At 44.0% G+C, this 14,437-nt stretch overlaps 1 protein-coding gene across 1 annotated transcript; it reads right to left on the bottom strand.

Moving 5' to 3' along the window:
* Positions 1 to 706: 706 nt before the first annotated feature.
* Selenos (selenoprotein S) lies at positions 707 to 11,161 on the bottom strand. The gene is made up of 6 exons (XM_034489328.2): positions 11,020 to 11,161; positions 10,409 to 10,543; positions 7,399 to 7,505; positions 3,582 to 3,671; positions 3,342 to 3,426; positions 707 to 1,349 (listed from the first exon to the last, which is right to left on the bottom strand). Exons 1-6 carry the CDS (start codon positions 11,093 to 11,095, stop codon positions 1,270 to 1,272), a joined length of 573 nt encoding a protein of 190 aa, XP_034345219.1. The 5' UTR covers positions 11,096 to 11,161; the 3' UTR covers positions 707 to 1,269.
* Between the last annotated feature and the right edge of the window lie 3,276 nt (positions 11,162 to 14,437).

Below are 14,437 nucleotides of genomic sequence, written 5' to 3'. Positions count from 1 at the left end.
CAATGACATAACAAATAAGCCATATGTAAAAAGAGGGTCCTGGCAGTTTAGGCAAGACTTGGTTGGCTTGGTTGACACAAGCCTGCTGTGATGATGCTGTATCCTACCAATGTAGCAGCTGAACCCCAAGGAGTCTGTCAACTTTAAAACCACCAACCATCTGCCACTGGCCATGAGAAATAAGAAAAATAATTGGAGACTGTGAATGATATGAAGCTGTTTACTGTCTGACAGACAAAGTCAAGCTCACAAAGAAATTTCCTTGAGTTTAATAAAGATGCTAAAAATGTTACTTTTTACGTATTTAACTTTTTTTTTTTTTTTTACAAGATGAGGTTTTGCTACATAGGCCAGACTGGCTCTCCCCCGATGTCTGAAGTATTTACAGGCAAACTCCTACAGGCCTGTTTTCTTTTAAATATGTTTTAGCAGTTTATTAAAAATGTACTTGTGTTTCCTTCAGCAGGGTCTTACTAGATAGCTCTGGTGAGCCTGGAACTCACCACAGAGCTCAGGCTAGCCTCAAATGTGCAGGTATCCTCGGGCCCTAGCATATGGGTTATAGGTGTGCACCACCACAGCCTGCTGTGATGATGCTGTATCCTACCAATGTAGCAGCTGAACCCCAAGGAGTCTGTCAACTTTAAAACCACCAACCATCTGCCACTGGCCATGAGAAATAAGAAAAATAATTGGAGACTGTGAATGATATGAAGCTGTTTACTGTCTGACAGACAAAGTCAAGCTCACAAAGAAATTTCCTTGAGTTTAATAAAGATGCTAAAAATGTTACTTTTTACGTATTTAACTTTTTTTTTTTTTTTTACAAAGTTCTGTACATAAAATAAATATACAGAAGCAAACCCCATCAACTGTGTACATCAGTAATCCTCACTGGTGGGCTCACCGTTTATAAGGAAGACATCATTCAACGCATCCTGTCACAGAGACCATCCTGTCAGCAAGGACTTCTACCCCAAAGGATCATCACTGGGCCTCCTTTATGAAGTCTGCTAAACAGCAAGAAGCCTTCAATCTACCAACTAGCAAGTAGCCATGAAACCAATGGCTGTCTCGTCTAGAGTGTGGCCTAATGGCAATGTCTATATCTCATGCTGACCAAAGCCCTTAAAATACGAGTAGTTTAGAACAGAAATAAGCCCCACCTCTCCTTGGCCAGTCACTGTGAAAGTGTGCGTAAGGCAATTGAGTTGAGGGTTATAGGTTCACCTTGCTAATGTCAAAGTGACACTAACAAGAATCTTAGTTTCATCCACCAGATGACGGGCCCCTGCGTCCAGGTCTCCAGGAGCAGGTTCCACCCCCTTCACCCGTCAGAGGGTTATAACCTGGAAGTGAAAAGGAAACAGAACCATTTCGATGGCTGGAAATCTGGGAACATCCTATATTAAAACTGTAACAACATATCTAGCATGTAAATTACATGGTACAGACTCCATCTTCATGGGCAATTTCCAAGGGACTTTAGCTATTACATAAAAATAAAGTGGGTGAAGACAGCTGTGCAGCCTTCAATCCCAGTGCCTGCATGGAAAACACCAGTTGGAAATCACTCAAGACAGCTCTAAGATCTAATTACATAAAGACTCCAGTCACCATGTATAAAAAAGGTATATATTCAAATAAAGGGCATTGAAGCTGCAGAAAACTTCCAGATGTGAGGCTTACACCTGTAGGCCCACTCAGGAGGTTGAGGATACATCTTCTTGGATAAGGCCAGCCTTAACTACATGGTAATTTCCAAAACAAAGTGGGCTAGGTTTGAGAGCATGTCTCAAAAACAAAATGACAAAAAAACCAAAACTTTAAAAGAGTGTGATGGTCCTGGCCTATCATCTCAGCACTAGGAGCTGGAGGCAAGAGGAGCAACAGGTCAAAGGTCACCTTGGCTACATATGGAGCTGAAGGTCAGCCTAGGCCTAAGACTGTGTCTCAAAAACAAATCAACAACAGAAACCAAGCCCAACAACCAGAATGGAACTTTCCACTTCTAGTAGTCAGAACTGGGTCACCTACATCCTTTTTCCATCTCTCCCTCCCACATCAGCTCCTCATAGCAAACATGGATAACTGGGTCTTTGCCGAACGGCCCAGTCTCCAGAGCCAGCCAGACCTTCTGTGGGCTGGTTCTTTTCCTTGCTCACTGTGAAATCTTGCCTTGAGCCTTAGTTTCCTCATCTGCAAAGCCAGGCTATTTGGGTTGGCCCTAGCCCAGGAATGCTGGACAGCAGCACAACAGACCATGTACAAACTTAAGCATGTCAGGTGCTTTGTTTTCTACAACTTCCACTGTGTATTCAATATCTGAGAAGTTTCAAGTTTCCACCCTTCCCTGAGCTCTGGATGGCAGGAGGAGAGACACCTAACACACCAGTTGCCTCAAACTCAGCTTGAATCACAAAAGAGTACTGATTACTCCATTTGTGTGTTCCATCTTCTGGAGAGAGGTGAAACCCCTCAGGGACAAGATGAAGACATGCTGCTACGGTGTCACCTGGGGAGTCTGGTCGTGCACACAGGGTGTCACCTGGGGAGTCTGGTCATGCACACAGGGTGTCACCTGGGGAGTCTGGTCGTGCACACAGGGTGTCACCTGGGGAGTCTGGTCGTGCACACAGAAAAAAGCCAAGTGAACATCTGTCCACACCCGAGAGAGTTACTCACAGGAAGAGGGCAGCATTATCAGCAGGACACAGACAGTGTCCCCCACATCATCCTAGTTGCTTAGTGAGGAGCCACATGGTACTATGCAGCTGCTTCCCTTAGACTGACAGTCCTAAACTTGGGACCCAGAAACAGAGTCTTCTTTCTTTTAGAGACAGAATCTCACAGTGTAGCCTAGGCTGGCCTCCACTTGGGCAATCCCTCTGCTTCAGCTTCCCAAGTATTACATGTATACATCACATGCTCTCAGCTGGAGAATTGTACTTTTAAAAACGAAATACTGGGAAGATGGCTTTTCAGTGGGGAAAAGAACATGCAAGCAAGGACCTGAGTGAAAATCCCAGCACCCATGTACCATGTACAGAGCCAGGCAGTGGCACACACGCGTGTAATCTCAGTGCTTTAGGGTTACACACAGGAGCACAGCTCTGGCTTTCCAGATGCCAAACCAGTTCCAGGATGAGGGGGACTCTGCCTCAAAGGAATAATGTGTAAAGTGAGAGAACAAGAGACGTCATGTCCTTCTCTGGTCTTTGCACAAGCATGGGCATGTGTACTGGGACACACACCACACACAGAGAGCACAGATCAAAGAACAATATATTTTGTAAGTGTTGAAAATTTTAAATGTTTCTTTCACATTGCTAAGTCCTTACCACCTCCTCGCAAAGGTTTTTTGTCAGATTTTCCTTTGGGGATGACAGATGAAGTAGAAGGTCCAGGACCATCTTCTTCTTCTTCCTGTTTGAACAAACATAGGCTTAAGAATCAATAAATTCTGCTTGGGGCTGGAGATACAGCTACAATATGCTATGCTCTGTGTTCAGTTTGCAAAGCCACAAAACCACTCCAGATGCCAGCATTCTAAATGACTAAGTACTGCTACCTCCAGTTACCTGAGGCCTTCCTGAGTTTCTTTTGTAACTTCGGCCTTCTTGCATGCTGTCCCACATTTCAATTTTCTGTCTCCTTTTCTCTTCTTCAAGCTAAGAAAGAAGCACACACAATGAGCCAGGCAGTGATGCCATGCACCTTTAATCTCAGCTCTTTGGAGGCAGAGGCAGGTGGATCTCTGAGGCCAGCCTGGTCTATAAATGAGTTTCAGGACAGCCAGGGCTGTTACACATAGAAACCCTGTCTCAAAACACACACACACACACACACACACCAAGCACACTAGGAAACATCCGTAAGCTCCTACTATTCTCAAAGAAAGTGCTCATTTTAAGAATTCTTAATTCAGGATGGAGAGATGGCTCAGCAGCTAAAACCACTGACTGTTTTTCCAGAAGTCCTGAGTTCAATTCCCGGCAACCACATGGTGGCTCACAACCATCTGTGATGGGTTCTGATGCCCTCTTCTGGTGTGTCTGAAGACAGCAACAGTGTACTCACATACATAAAATAAATCTTAAAAAAAAAAAAAAAAAAAAAAAAAAACTCTTAATTCAAACATCTCCCAAATCAAGTGTTCACTTTCATCTCTTAAACAACAACAGCCAAGCTGCTGTAGAGAGCTGGGCACAGTGGTATGCACCTGTAAGCATGGCACTCAGGAAGATGAGAGAAGACTAAGTTCAAAGCCAGCCTGGCCTACACAGTAAGACCCAGTCTCAAAAATGACCTCGAATGAGTGTGTGTGGGCGGCAGAGCAGTTTTATCATCACCTGGGTATCACCTGGCAGTGCCACAGCCTTTCTGCCTCAGGCACTGGATCCTGGGACAACAGATTTCCATTGCATTGGAAAGTTAAGCAGTATGGAAACCTAAGGGGAGATGAATCCCCACAGAAAACCTGCACTCAGTAATGAGCACCCAAGAAGGCCTGTGGGAGAACCCACCTCATGGTCTTTGCTCTGCTTCCTGTTCCATGGACAGTAGCCATTTTTTCAAGCAACCAAGTATCCCAGTGGACATAAATGTCAGTGGTATGTACTCTCCCATTTCCAATGCAGTCCATTTTGGTTCTAATTAAATTGTGATATACGAACACGTGACAAGATTCTTTAAAAGCATATATTCTGCAGATCTCTCCATGGCATGTACATCTCTTGCTAAACCTGTCCCTTCAGGCTTCCATTGCTTGTAAACACAGGAAGTTGAGAAAAATCGCAAATACTTCTTAACATAAAGGTTGCTTTGTACCATTAGCTACATCAAGAAGCCAGGTGGTGGTGGCAGTGGTGGCAGTAGCAGCCGCCCATACCTGTAATCCCAGCACTGGGGAGACAGAGACAGGTTGATCTCTGTGGGTTTGAGGTTAGCCTGGTCTATAGAGTGAGTTCTAAGACAGCGAGTACACAGAGAAACCCAGTCTTGAAAGAAACCAATCAACCAAACAAACAATAACAAAAATACCCCCCAAACAAACAAACAAACAAAAAGAATGTATAGTATATGAGTTGGGCATGGTGGTACACACCCGTGATCCCAGAATCCCCAGCTCTAGGGAAGCAGAGGCAAACTTCAAGACTAGCCAGGGCTATATGAGACCATGCTTTCAAAAAAAAAAAAAAAAAAAAAAAAAAAAATGTGATCCATCTTAAAACCAAAAACAAAGGGGAGGGAGAGGTGTGCAGCTGGCTTAGCAGGCAGAAGGGCCTGCTTATTAAGCTAGGTGGCCTACGTGAGCCCAGAACTCGTGGTGGAAGGAAAGAATGGCTCCTGTAAGTTGTCCTCTGACATCCATAGCATACCACGACACGCACATGCCTGCACTCACACACAAATTATAATAAAATAAACATCCCAAATAGATGCATAGCAGATAAATTCTAGCATTATCCATGAGAGCTCTAAGCTAACCATGAGCCAGCCAGATAGGTAAACATTCAAAACAAATTGCACATACTATTTCCATTTCTGTGGAGAGGGACCCACACAATGTGTTCATAAAATATCAGATAAAATATATCTGTGAAAATATCGAAAAAAATTAACATCACATAGGCTACCTAAGCCGTAGGTAAGAAGCAAGGACAGTAGAGACGTAATTCTACAGAACAGACTTCTAGTTTTTTTGTTTTGTTTTTGGTTTTTTTTTTTTTTTTTTTGTTTTTTTGAGACAGGGTTTCTTTGTGTAGCCCTGGCTGTCCTGGAACTCACTTTGTAGACCAGGCTGGCCTCGAACTCAGAAATCCGCCTGCCTCTGCCTCCCAAGTGCTGGGATTAAAGGCGTGCGCCACCACTGCCCGGCCAGAACAGACTTCTATACTACATGTTTCTAGTTATGAACTTTAAAGTCAGTAGCAAACACTTTACGCTGATGACTGAGAGAGGATGGACAACTAACTTCCACTGAAGGCTGCTATTAAAAGTGTTAGGAGGGAGGGTGTATGTTTGTGTCTTGTTATGTCCTTTCCTTTTGAGACCCAGCCAAGCTGGGCAGACCAGACCCAAAGGGATGACCAGGCAAAAATAAGAGAAGCTGCCAACTACAGCAGAAAGGCATATGTCCCTGGAAGTCTCAGTAACACAACTGAGACTATAATATGACCAGATTCTCTGGTGCCTCAAAGCTAGCAGAGGGTTCTTTCTGCAGGGATGAGACATGCTCTGGAAACTTCTGGACTGAAACTAGAAAGCGGTCATCAACGAGAGGTCAGCTCAATGCTGGTGTGCAAGTGTGACCTCAATGAAAGGTCACCCACAGGCTCTTGCATCTCAGCGCTTGGTCTCCAGCTGGCTGCAATGTTTGGGAATGGCATAGAACCTTTGGAAGGGACAGCCTTACTGGAGAAAGCATGTGGGTTTTGAGGATTTATAGGCCAGCCCTATTTTCTATCCCCTCTGCTGCTTGTATGAGAATGAAAAGTCATCAGTCTGCTGCCTGCTGCCATGACAGACGGTATCCTCCCCCGGGACTGTACACCAAAATAAACCCCCTCTCCCCAGCTGCTTCTGTCAGTCCATCACAGCAACAGAAAAAAAAGCACCTGACACAGCCATCTTACTCCCATGAAGAACCTGGCTGATGAAGGCAATCCTTGTTCCTTCTGGTACACACCTTCACCAACCTAAGCTTCATCTAAGCTTTATGCTGCCTTTTCTTGCCTCTTCTGAAACCCACTGCAGTGCGCTTGACCACCCCTAAACCAGCTCACATGCAATACATAACTCCAAACAAAGTTGATTCGAAGCTTGTAATCCCAGCACTCAGGATTATAAGGTATCCAAGCACAGGGTAGACAGGCTGGCATCTCCCCTGGCTCCAGTGGCCTGTGACCTGGGCACACCGTTTTGTTGACTAATACTGTTATAAGAAAACACCTGAAGGCAAAACAAACAAGAGATACACACTTTTCTTCAAGAGTGTTTTCTCCCCTGACAATTCAAAACTGCACAAAGCAAGCATGCTGACCAACAGTAAACTAAGTGAAATTAATTCTTGATATCCACCCAAGACATGTACTCACTCGCTCACATACACCATCCTCATGTACTGTCTTTCACTAGGTAGCATATATTTCTCTATTATCACCAATGTAAACATAGTAGACTCTGAAATGCGTCTTGAATTGAATGAGACAGAACTCTGCTCCATAAGCTTACAAATAACAGTACTTTACTGTTATCACTAAGCCTTGATTAGTGATATCAAGGGCAGAAGTGTGGGTCAGTGATAGAGACCTACCTACCTTGCTTAGCAAGTTCAAGGCCCTGAATAAGCAAAGAAAAGACCCAACAAATTTATGAAGTCAACCCAGTTCATACCTGTCTTAGTTTTTCCTTATGTTTTTCAACCTGGGCATTTAGATCTTCCTGCATCCTCAAACGAGCAGCTGCTAAAGCCTCTTGTCGCTTAACAACAACATCGGGTTCTAAAAGAGAAAAACAATTAGTTATGAGTGCATATGGAACAGCCTATATATAGAGAGTGGTTCAAATGTCAGGAAACCAGGGCAAAGTATCCCCTTGTCTACTCAGCAGAGCACTAAGCCCTGACGGCTGCCACGGTGAACGTCCACTGTTCAAGGCGGCCAGCTCACTTGCACCTGATCTTTAGGTTGGCCAGCATTCCACAAAGCAAAGCTGAAGGCTTTCATCTCTCTCCATCACTTGATTAGCCCAGGTCTATGTATGAGAAGAGGCGTAAGATTCTTGTTCTTACAAAGCAAAGTGCTTTCAACTAGCATTAAGAATCTGAATGTTCCAATTTAACTTACTTGTGGTTGAGACAGGGTCCCGTGTAACCTCAACTGGCCTTGAACTCACTATGTAGCATAGAATGACCTTGAACTCCTGATCCTCCTGTATCTACTTCCCAGAGGGGGACTATAAAAGTCTGGCACCATACCCACTTATACTTGGTACTGGAGATCACATGCTGTCTTGTGTGCGCTAGTCAAGCACTCTACAAACTCAGTCACAGCCCCAGCAAAAGCTTACTTAATTATTATTTTTTTTAACACTGCCTCAGTATGTAGGTCTGGCTGACCTACAACTCTCTATGCAGACTGGGCTGACCCCAAATCCATACAGATCTGTCATCCACTGTCTCCTGAATATAGGGATTAAAGGTGTGTGGCCCACACCCAGACCTAGTTTACTTTTCTACCTCATTGTAAATCAAGCTTTTCCACCCCAGTCTCAGTACTGTAGTGATCAGATGAATGGTGATCTGTATTTAAGTTATACTGTAATATAAAACACTATTTCTTTAGGAAACACCACAGGAGTGTAGCTTCTAGATAGAATGGCTGCCCTTTAAGACTTCTGGAAACAACCAAACAATAACTGGAAATAAGGTCTGATGAGATCAGGGAAAAATCAAAATGAAGTGCATGTAAAAACCTAACACTGGAGATGGGGGGGGGGGGGGGGGCAGCACAGCAATTGGAATGTGAAAGAAAGAGAAAGGAAGAAAAGAAGGAAGGGAGGGAGGGAGGAAGGAAGGAAAGATGGAAAGAACCCTAACACAGGAGTTTCTGGTCACTCACAATAATTCTAGAGGTTCAGTAGGGAATGTCACTGGAGCACAAAGAAAACAGTGAAATTTTCATTTTAATCCTCCCTAAAATTAATGGGAACAGTAAAAGTCATAAGCCAGAACAGCTGCTTGACCACTATCTAGGCTGAGCCAAGTGATACAATCACTGTCATGTGGTCTTCCACTGCTGGTCCATCTCCACGTGTTACATGCTTGAGAGCTTTTAATATTTGTACAACTTGGGGATATTGGATTGATGGGAAATTTATCAATCTCTTATGCCTTCTCCCAGGATTACAGCTTCTAAGCTTTCCCAGGAAAGTCCTGAGGATACCACCCATCCCACTTTCAGGGAGCTATCCTTATCTGGCCCTAACTTGAGAGTCTTCCTTAGGCCCGGAGGTTGTATCTCAAATAAAGACAGCAGAGATCTCTTAGTGAGGCTCTGGCTCCCAGGTGTTCTTGATCGCCTGCCCTGTATTTACTCAGGAACAAGATAATTAGAACAAGGTAAACTTAAAAAGATAAATAAGATTCAGTGAGCTAGAGAAGTTGGCAGCGGGTCAGGTTAGAAGCCTCTTCCTCCTATTCGCTCAGGTGAATCCATGGCATGTAAGATTGGGGGCCACATGTGGTATGACCCTCCAGGAAAGAGACGCAGCAACAAAGTTACATTGGTTTGAGTTATCTCTGCCCTACATGGGGGCTTATACTGATGAACAAAGAATGGTATGGATAAATGGTAAAAGAATACGGTATTAGGACCTCCTTTAGAAAAGTTAGCTCATGCAGGACCACTGTGGTATCCTATGGCCAAGGAACAAAAAGCATACTAAGATTAGACATATACATTCCACAAAGATATAAACATTGTACTATGTCCAAAACTGTAGCAGCTATGGCCTGAAGATTTTCCTTGGGCCTAATGACAATTAGTACTCTGACCATCAAAAATTGATAATAAACTGCTCAGATGACAATCTGCCCAGGCTGGCTTGGAGATTTTCTGTCTAGCGTCCTTGAAACCACAAGAACTACCAGCCTGAGAATAGGTTGTCATGCTTTGGCAAACAAACAAACAAACAAACAAACAAAAATCTATAGATTTTTAAAAATGGGTTATGAGGTTGATGAGAGAAAATGATTGTAAAAGGTAATTCTGGGGCTGGAGAGATGGCTCAGCGGTTTAGAGCACTGACTGCTCTTCCAGAGTTCAATTCCCAGCAACCACATGGTGGCTCACAACCATCTGTAATGGGGTCTAATGCACTATTTTGGTGTGTTGAAGACAGCTACAGTGTACTCATATAAATAAAAATAAATAAATCTTTAAAAATTTAAATAATTCAATAAAATAAAGTAAATTTTAAAAAAGATAACTGTTCTGTCATGGTTTATCAATGATGACTAAACTTATGACTACGAGGAAGCTAAAATACATCTGGGGGACAAAAATATGACCTATGTTTTGGAAAAACATGAATCAATCCCTGTCTACTAAGTTCTGTATAAATAAAGAAGCACCCCACTTCCAATCAGTCAGGCTACAAGATTCCCGGACCCCATGCCTGACTCCCTCCTCCCTCATCACTTCTTATTTCCTCCACAGGACCTGGCCATCTCCAGGGACTGGCCCCCAGCAACTAAACATGATGTGCATTGAGTATGCTATACACCACTGAGGAGCTTTTGCATCTCAATAAAAATCTTTCAAAACCCAAACTCAAAATCATGTTTTGCCGCCACCCACTAAGTAAACAACAGGCGCCTTCACTTCTATCACATGGCACTAACCCAGAACAGCCTCAGCTTGGTCCAGCTGCCTCTGCCTCAAAGCCCTCAGTCGGAGGGAGAGCTTCTGGACGACGATGTAGAGAAGGATACAGCTGAATAGGATGTACCAGCCATAGCTGGCCAGCAGGGAGCCCACTGAAAAAAGAAACCAGTTTCAGAAACGGAAAATAGCATTTTTTTCAATAATACTCAACAAAAATAATCATAGCTCCTTTCAGAACCTTTACAATCTAGCTGAGGAAACAGACTCCTAAGAAGTGAATCACTGGGTACAGAAACTTTTCAACTACAAGGGGACTCGGGAGTAGCCCAGAGAGTGCAGAGCACAGCAGCTAGGTTCTGAAGGACTAAGGGGGACGTGTCTGTCTGATTCAGGAAAGCAAAGGCCATCAAGACTCCGTTGAGTTACACTTTGTTAAGGAGTGAGACAGCAGTGTTAGGGCCAGGCAGAGCGAAACGCCGGGCGGAGGACTCCATTGCTCCCGCCCAGCTAGGGCAACTTAGAGAAAACTGAGCTCGGCCCGGCAAGCAGGCCCGGCCAGCCCGCGGCGTTAACGCCAAGCCACCTGGACACCGACCCACCGAGCATGGCGGCACCCGCCGCCTCTCACCTGTGACGTGCAGGAATCGCAGGCTCTCGGTCTCCAGCGCCGGCCTCGCGGACAGAGGTTCCTCTGCGCGATCCATGGCCGCTACCGCCGCCAACGCCTGGCCACCCGCTCTTCTCTGCTCTGCACTTCCGGTTCGGCCCTATGTACACGTGGCGCTCACGGCCGTGGCAGTACTGACCTATCGCGGCTCGACCTGCCTCGAGCTCGACCAATCACAGAGGGGGTGTGACCAGAGGGCGGGGCTGGGAGAAGCCCAGACGGAAGCGCGTTTGACTTTCAGGGAGGAGCTTGCAGCTCAGCTCAGCTTTGCGCTGATACCCGATCTTGCACGCATTTTTTTTAAACAGACCTTGTACTTGATACCGATTGGACATTGAGGCCCAAGAGATTTGAAGCCTCCTGGGGATGAGATATGCATCCTGCCCATGTCAACGGGCCATTGAGGGGTTGCATCGTAGATCCTCCTCCCCAAACGTGCGGAAAGCGATCTATTTAAAGTTCCTTTTTTTCTGAACCACTGTCTCAAGGGAAGGAATTAATTAATGTAGTAATGACTTCAACATGTTTAGGCTCTTATGTGCAACATTACCAGTTTTTGTAATGGTTCTCTGCAACATTCTAGGAACGCAATAAAGGAGATAGCCGAGATTTGAAACGGAACTGATGGAATCAAATTTCCAAAGTTAGGTTAATGGGATTAAGGTAAGAACTCTGAGGTGTTTAAAGGTGGGGCCTTTGGGAAAATGCTGTATGAGGTCAATGTGGGATTCCCCAGGGAAAAGGAGATCAGATTTATAAGCACCCACCACAGCCAAAGGACCCTGATGGAATCTCTACGATGCTGCACCAAGCTTTGTGGACTTTGAATCCCCAAAATGGAAATAAAACTCATTGTGTCATAAAAATTAGTCTGTTAAGTATCTTGTTACAGTAATAAGCTAATGCAGTGATTCCATCTGAAGGATGGATGTTCATGGGACATAGGAGAGAAAAGCCTGGAATCACTTCACATTATCAACCACCTTGAAAATGGGCTTTGATGACTGGACATTATCAGTTAAGAATATGAAGATAGCCATGAATTTGCTGATCTTTTTTTTATTTTTATTTTTTTAGACACAACCTGGCTTTTTAAAAATTTGCTGAATTTTTAAAGTTTTATGTTCTCAATAGTTTCCTCTTAGTGGTAAAAAAAAATCATTGTTTAAAATTTTTTGGTACTGATGACTGCCACCCCACTAAGCCACACCCCAGTTTGAACCATTTCTTTTTGCTTAAGGTGATTTCTCATTTACTTTGGCTTCTGAGACAACGGAGGTTGCTCATTTACCTGTTTATCCAATCCCTTAACATCTGTAATCATAATGATGAATAAGTAGAAATGTTTAGTTTCATTAAAAGACAAGGTGGAGGGGAAATGTTGGGCAGTGGTGGAACACACCTTCAACCCCAGCGCTCAGCAGGCCTCTGAGTTTGAGGCTAGCATGATCTAGAGTTCAGGATAGTGAGGGCTACAAAGAGAAACCTTGCCTTAAAAACCCTAACAAGTCGGGAGGTGCTGGCTCATGCTTTTAATTCCAGTACACTGGTTAAGATGGGTTAGTTTCATTAAGAGAGTAGGTGGTGGCACACACCTTTAATCCCAGCACTCAGGAGGCAGAGGCTGGCGGATCTCTGAGTTAAGAGACCAGCCCTGTCTACAGAGTGAGTTCCAGGACAGACAGAGCTACACAGAGAAACCCTGTCTTAAAAAACCAAAACCAATAAAAAAGGGAGGTGAGTGGAGATGATCAAAGTACATTATACACAGATATAAGTGTCATAATGAAATCATTATTTTACACAGTGACTGCCCATACAAAAGCAATCTTTTCCATTTGGGACTTTGCAATCTAAAATGGAAACTAGCAGCAATTGAGAAAGATAACATTAAAATACAGAAAGAAGTAGGAATGTATCCCAACTGGCCAGGTGCTTCCTTGCCTACATGTACAAGCATGTAAAGCGGCTCACTGTATAAACTGAATATGTGGCAAATGCTTCTAATCCCAGCATTGGTGAGATGGTGGTAAGAAGATCAGGAATTCAGGGTCATCTTTGGTGTCAAGGGGAAGGCTACATTGGGCAGTGTGAGCCTGCCTCAAAAACCGAAACCGTAGGAGACAAAGGCAGGTAGATCTCTGTAGTTAGCCCTTCTCAAAAACAAAGTCAAATGTAAAAATTGACAGACACATAGGCACATCCAACACTAACTTTGTTTACAAACCCAGTGTACATACTTAGATACGCAGTATAATATTCAACTAAAATTTAAGGTATTTTGAGTTGAGTGCATGGATTTTAGGCTTTTATTTCAGTTCCTACAATACTGCTCCTACTTCTCAGGTGTGACACCTTTGTCCCTTTCACCAAGTGGTAGCTGTCTACCCATACTTACCGCAGCACTTGAACAGCTCAGGGGTTACTTGGAAAACTAGGGCAAAGGTGAGTAGTAACCACAACTCCACCACTTACTATGTAGACTCAATGCCTAGCTCTAACCTGTCACTTACAGTCACATCCTTGTGTGAGTCCTTTTTATAGCCACGACCTCCAAGTTAGAAGTCCTCCACCCGTTGTATTCAGCCACGTAAACTGCTTTGGTTAATGGTAAGCAGAAGTGTTACCAGTTTTGAGTATAGTTTAGTTAGTTGTCCAAGGAGTATTAGGCATAGAAAACCAACTCTGGTTAATCACATGTCACAAGATTTGTACAGACAGGGCTCCTCAACATCCTGCCACTGAGATGAGGAGGTACTACCCCACCTCACAAGACTTTACAGTTACTAGTTGATGGAAGAGTTAAGAAACATTTTCTTCAGTGGTGTAGCCATTGGTAAGGCGGTCAAGCTCCTATAAACAACCCTAATTCGTTAAGTCAGACACAAAAAGGGAGTAGCTAATTGGAAGAGGGAGATCATCTGAAGGACAAAGGAGGCTAACAGGTACATGTTTGTATAACTAAATGTACAACTAAAATACATTATGGACGTGTATGGACATGTCATGAAGTCCATTACCATATATAATTAACACAGGGTAATAAAAGCATCAACAATAAAGAGCAGAGTCAATATGAAAGCAAACAGATGGTGTGGCTATAACTGCTGGCAAACTGCCCAAATTGCTGTTTTCCAAGATAAAAAGCAACTACACAGGATGAAGGGTGTGGGGAGCTCAAGGCCTCAAAGAAGGCAATACAATGACAGTCCTGCTCAAGCAATAAGGGCCTGCCACTTTCCAGGAATGCTCTTACATGCCTGCGTGTAAGGACACCACACCTCCAGTGCCCATGGAGGCCAATAGAGGGCGTTAGATTCCCTGGAACTGTTACAGAAGATTGTGTGATCTGGCAGGTTGGTGCTGAGACCCAAATCCA

The sequence above is a fragment of the Arvicanthis niloticus genome, chromosome 1, assembly GCF_011762505.2.
Source record: "Arvicanthis niloticus isolate mArvNil1 chromosome 1, mArvNil1.pat.X, whole genome shotgun sequence".
Lineage (NCBI taxonomy): Eukaryota > Metazoa > Chordata > Mammalia > Rodentia > Muridae > Arvicanthis > Arvicanthis niloticus.
The sequence above is the reverse complement of the archived record's forward strand: the minus strand, read 5'-3'. Positions and strand labels throughout refer to the sequence as shown.